This window comes from Pinus tabuliformis, chromosome 7 (genome assembly GCF_031772625.1).
Source record: "Pinus tabuliformis cultivar Carrire ecotype Pingquan chromosome 7, CPIR1, whole genome shotgun sequence".
Taxonomy (NCBI): domain Eukaryota; kingdom Viridiplantae; phylum Streptophyta; class Pinopsida; order Pinales; family Pinaceae; genus Pinus; species Pinus tabuliformis.
The window spans coordinates 1,788,228,159-1,788,234,158 of NC_142293.1; the positions used below are offsets into that span (position 1 = coordinate 1,788,228,159).

The window sequence follows — 6,000 nt, forward strand, 5'->3', positions numbered from 1 at the left end:
TTCGAAATGCAATTTTTTTTAAAGAAACAAATAATTTTTGAGTGGGGCAACTTAATGATCAAGTCTAGGCCCTAGTATTGATATGTTCTCCTTAATCTTCATTTTCATTCTTTTACTTAAATTTTTAACATTAACATGAAATGACTCAGGATGTTTGAGAGTGGTTCCAGCCTCATTGGATTTCATATGGAGAAAGTAGAATTTTAGATTTCATTCAAAATGCAGCAGACTTATCAGCTTTTCAGGATTTCAAGATTGGGAGATTGTAATGTTTCCAGGTGACACCACCTGCCCGGGCTACCCCTGCCACCAGTAGAGGATGTGGTCTACCTCCTATAGCTCCTACTTCTAGTTCTTCAGCTTCTGAGCATAGCACACTCCACTGCCAACTCCACCAGCACCAGCATCTACATCTAGAGGGAAAGTGAAAGCTATGGCATTTTCTCGCAAGAGGGGCAGAGGAAATCAATAGGATTAGACTTTAGTTATTTTCTTCATTTTATTGTATATGACATTATGACATGATGAGATACATTATTATATTTTTTGTTGATATTTTGAGGTTGAGTTGGGACTCAAGAGTTAGGACTTACTATTGAGGACATGATTCAATGTTATGTGTGATTTTAGCACTAGAAATGATATTAAACATCTTATATATTAGTTCTTTTATCATATTTATGTGTCAATGTATTTATTTTATGTTGTAGATGGTTTAGATACTAAAAAAATTGAAAAAAAATGAAAAAAATGAATATTTTTGTACCAAACGATTTTTTCCTAATTATTTCCGATTATTTCCCGATAATTACGATTTTTTCCGATTTTTTCCTCGTGCCGATATTATCTCGATAACGATTAATGCAACATTGAAATAATGATGAGGACAGAGAAAGCCTGCTCTTGCATGGTCATCAAATGAGATGTCACATTGTCTATTTATACAAGTTGTATGGGGTGTCACAACCCAAGGGACACATCCCTTTACTGGTTGGCCGACTTGATTTTCCTGGGGTGACTTGATTTTCCTGGGGTGACTTGATTTTCTTGGGCCAGCTTGATTTAATAAAAAAAGTTACATAATTCTTTTAGGCTGACTTGAAGACCTTTTAGCCATGCAAGAATACCTCTCGATGCTACACAAAAATCAACACTCCCTCTTAGCGAGGGAGGTATTCTCCTTAGCTAAAAACAAGTTTCTCCTTAGTTGAAATTTCTTCTACACAAAAAAAGTTCATGAGCTTGCTATGTTGATGTAGTGTCTCCTCACATGCAAGTTTATAGATATAAATCACTCCATTTCGAACTAGGAAATGTGAGTATCCTAGGCCATTTACCCCTAGCCAAATCAGCATGGCCCCATGGGTAAATGTATCATTCTCCCCTGGTCAAATCAGCATGACTCAGCCAAATTAGCATGGCTTCTTAGAAGAAATTTTGCCCCTGGGCCATTCACCCCTGGCCAAATCAACATGGCTTCTTAGGTGAATGTATCATTCTTCCCTAGTCAAATTAGCATGACACTATCGATGCCAAATCATCATGGCTTCAATGGAAGAATGTCTGCCCTATGCCGCAATTGCCTAAGGCCATTCACCCCAAGACAATTAGTATGGCTCCAATGGGTGAATGTACCAATCTCACCTAGTCAAATCAACAATGACCTTAGCCAAATCAACATGGCTGTATGGGAGAAAGTTTGCTCCAATCCCGCAAGTATCAACACTTTGGGCCATTCACCCCTAGCCAAATTAGCATGGCTGAATAGGTGAATGTATCATTCTCCCCTAGTCAAATTTAGCATGAACTTATGGGAGAATGTATTCCCTATTCTGCAAGCTACAAAAACATCAACACTGCCTCTCAATAAGGGAGGCATTCTGCATCACACCTAGCTTGTCTATGATGTATACAAACTTCGCTCTAGACATATACTTGGTGAGAATGTTCATAATTTGCTCGTCTATGGATATGTATTGGAGCTTCACTGCTTCCTTTTGCACCATGTCCAACTATATCATGCAGGTACCTCAACACATGCTTTGCCACATGTCTCGGCTCAACCATAAACTAGCTAGCTTCCTTCACTGGATCCATCACCACAACTATTTTCTGGTCACCCTAACTGGGTGCTCGATCTGACATTGAAGCAAATCTTTCTGTGGCAATCCTGGCTGCTCCCTTTGTCACAGAAACAAATCCTCTTTCCACTATTGCTCCTCTATTATTAAAGCATACCCTGTTGTTTGGCATGGTCCCCTCATAGAAGGCATACTGCTCCCCGTGACCTCCCATCTCTAAGCATCTAATCTGGCAATCTCAACCCATGACATCCTCTTGGGAGGTTTCTCGTTCCACTTTGCCTGATTGTCCGCTCCCTCTGAACTGGAAGCTCCTTCCGTCGTTTGGCACAATCCAAGATGTCCTAACGTTCTATACAATCCTTCCTCTTGAACACTAATCACTCTATGCTCGAGCCCTTAGGCCATACAAGAACCTGGCCATCTAGCAACTAGAGCAAAAAGTCTCCTTGTAGTCCACTCCCTCTTTTTAGGAGAACCCTTTTGCCACAAACTTCGCTTTGTAATGCTATCATCGCCTTGGCAGCCTCCACAATGGACTTGTTCTTACTTTCCACAAACCCCATTCAGGAGGCCATAGAAAAGGGAAAAAAATCATAAGCAAGCAATCATTTCTGGTATCTAAAGCATACAAAATGAAAGGACAAGCTGCTGACAAAAAGATCAAAGGAGAAAAAAAATATTATTAGAAGTACATATCTCTTGATCAAGGAAGAAATTGCTAAGGGTTGTAGGGAACTGTCAACTCCCTCTTAGTCCTTGCCTCCTTGCAGAAAATTATGAAGTCCTTGGAAGTATACTCCCCTTCATTATCTGACTTCAAAACCTTGATCTTCTTCCCTGTTAAGTTTTCAACCTGAGCCCAGAATTCTTGGATCCCATTGAAGACCTCATCCTTGACCTTCATGAGAAAAAAAAATCATTAATGAATGTCAAAAGAAGTATTCTTTCCAAAGTCCATCTACAATCTTATCAAGCTTGGATTCCTTTGTCTTCTTTTGAGGGTGATGATCATCATCATCATCAACATCGGTTGTTGATACATGCTGCTTTTCCTTTCTTTTCTTCTGAGGATACTGGGGGACATAGTGTCCAAAATCTCGCCAATTGAAGCACTTGATTTTTGACATATCCTTCTTATTCTGATCCTGAACTAGAGCAGGCCTTATACCTGTAATCTTCTTATAAAACTTTCCAAAATTTCTTCTTCCTTTTCCTTTCTTTGCATGAGCTGAAAGTGCTTGAGTTTCTTCATCCTAAGGTCTCTACAAGCTATCCTTGGACAACAATCTGGCCCCCTCTTGGATACAATTAGTCCATAGTTGATCAAACTTGGGCAACTTTTCTTGTGCACAAATTCCTTGAAGAAATGAATCCCTTGAGGAAGGAAATCCATTGAGAGTCAATGAAACAAACTCTGCATCATCAATGGTATCTCCAACAGCTCCAAGTTCATCTCTCAACTAAGAGACTTTCATAAGATAAGAGAAACGTAATCTGATCTGGACATCATGATACTACATTGCTGATGCGTCAAGGCTAACTTCTTGCTAGTGTTGTCACTTTGGAACAATCCCACCAATGCATCATACACTTCTTTGGCAGTTTCCACCTCAGCAACATGTGGAATCAAGTGGTCCTTTATAGAATCTATCGAAATTCTCTTAGCTTTGGCTTCTTTCTTCTTATGTTTGGCTTTCCTCTTAGTTCCCTCTAGCTCTGGAATGACTTCCTTCACATGATCCTGAAGGTCATTTTCTTCCAAGATAAGAAGTATCCTGGTCTTCCAAGATCTGAAATTAGTAGCACCATCCAACTTGTCTTCTACTTTGAGACTTGGCACCATTTTGACAAGAGATCTAAAATCCAATCAAGTTGTTGATTACTGTCTCTTAGGCTTACTTTAATGGCTGCTCTTTCAACAAAGCTCTAATACCATGTTGAAATTCTATGGCAAGTGCAGTAGAATACAATTTTCTGCCAGGTAATTACTTCCTAATGATTTTCAACTAGTATTTTATGCCACTGCTATCATTGAATAATTACATTTCAGAAAATCTCAATAGTAAATGCAGTGGAAACAGTAAAGATGACAGAAAGATAGCCATACACAAGAGAAACAATAATTTTACCTTGGAAACCCAGCCTTGGGAGAAAACCCAACAACTTTTCTTAGGAGAAATTATTCTTCAGCAAGGTTTACAAATCAGCAATTTGTCTAGAAATCTGTGTCAATAATCCAAGTCAAATGCTAGTCAAACCTGGTCAAAAACTTCAGCAAGTCAATGCTGGGAAAACTAGCCAAAATACACATAAGTCAATGCTAGTCAAACAGTCAGTGTGTGGTCAAACTTCGGCCCTTGGTCAACCCCATGGTCTACCTGATTTAATAATAATAAAATTTATATAATTCTTCTAGGGCGACTTCAAGACCTTTTAGCCATGCAGGAATATCTCCCGATGCTACACAAAAATTAACAACGTGGATTGTACATTACATGTCAATAACATGTGCCCCACATGCAGTTAATGTTGGTGTCAAATGGTTAAATCAGCGTTATTGTATTAAGGTGCTATACATGATGGAACAAATGTTTATATATTTGAGAGGGTGTGCTCCAAAAGCCTGTGGCAGCCCACCTCACACTAACCGTAAGATTTATTAGCGGTCAGTTTTATTATTGATTCAAAAGTACAATATGGCCTCATACTCTGTTTAATTAGTATGTACGCAGACTCTTTTAAAAACTAACAAAAATGACACATGCTCATGCTATAATTCACCTGTAAATTTTTTTGTTTATTACTCAGCAATGACTGTATAGAGTTTAGTACGAAACTTACGAGGGAGACAATAAAATCAATTTTGCACGTTCGAATTTTGATATTTGCTTTTAATATGTTTTGTCCATTATTTTGTGTACTCTTTCAGCAACAAGTAACATTGAAAATGGTCAATGGCAACATTGTATGTTTACATCACCATGGGATTTCAAAATGTTGCATGTGTAGCAATTAATATGTCGTATCTTATCTATTGTAATACAGGCAAATTGCAGGAGTTAAAATGAAGAGGGAGTACCGGGAATTCATTGCAGCGAATAAGTGATGTTGCACAATGCTAGGAAAGTATGTACATAGATTTTTTTAATTTCACTATATATTGGTTGCTTAAGATTATGATTATGGCAAGCTTTTGTCACAAAATGACTCAATATTCCCAATTTCTTACGGAGGATTCTCTCCTCAAGTTTAAGATTCTGCCAATGGTACCTTAGATGGCAACATAGACAAAACACTGAGAATCCATCGAAGCCAATAAGTGATGATGCACAGAGCTGGACAAGATTCGGTACAGGATTTTGAAGTTTCTTGTAGATTAGTTCAAGGTTTATTACTGGCAAGCTTTGTCACAAAATGACTCAAAATTCTAGTCTTATAAGAAAATTGCTTTCTTCCGTTGTGTAAAATGTGTCTCCAATGTTTACCATTGGCAGCACATTCAGATGCTCATTTTTCTCTTATTTCCAGGGTACTTATAAGAAAGAACATCGGTTACAAGATGAAGAAATCATTGTGATAACTATTTGAATGATATAGGCTATGTTAAAGAGATGAGATGTGTTAGACTATCATGAAATTTTCATGATGTGAAAAATGCATAAGCAATGTCTGCCTCATTGATCTTAAATTTAGGTGTATATGATGATTGCTTTGGAGCTTAAATTCTGAATTTTGTGGTAAACCATCTCCAATTGTTGGATGGATGACCATACGCATGCCTGTTTGATTTCTTGTTTGATTATAGTGTAGGCCAAAGTTTAAGTCACAAATGACACTTTTCATAAATTTTAGAATATGCTGAAACGACATATTTTAAAATATTTGTTAAAAATGTAAAAACAAAAAATACAAAAAA

General features: G+C 37.7%; 1 protein-coding gene across 2 annotated transcripts in view; it reads left to right on the plus strand.

Annotated features, from left to right (window-relative positions):
• Positions 1–5,759, plus strand: part of LOC149255503 (thioredoxin reductase NTRC-like) — a 362,592-nt gene extending 356,833 nt beyond the window's left edge. Inside the window, exon 10 of one of the 2 annotated variants that reach the window (XM_089460504.1) lies at positions 279–426. In XM_089460504.1, the coding sequence (XP_089316630.1) occupies positions 279–282 (4 nt within the window). In that variant the 3' untranslated portion in view covers positions 283–426. Of the gene's footprint in view, positions 1–278; positions 427–5,129 lie in introns of those variants that run through there. The other variant, XM_089460503.1, reaches the window with a different exon arrangement.
• Positions 5,760–6,000: the final 241 nt, after the last annotated feature.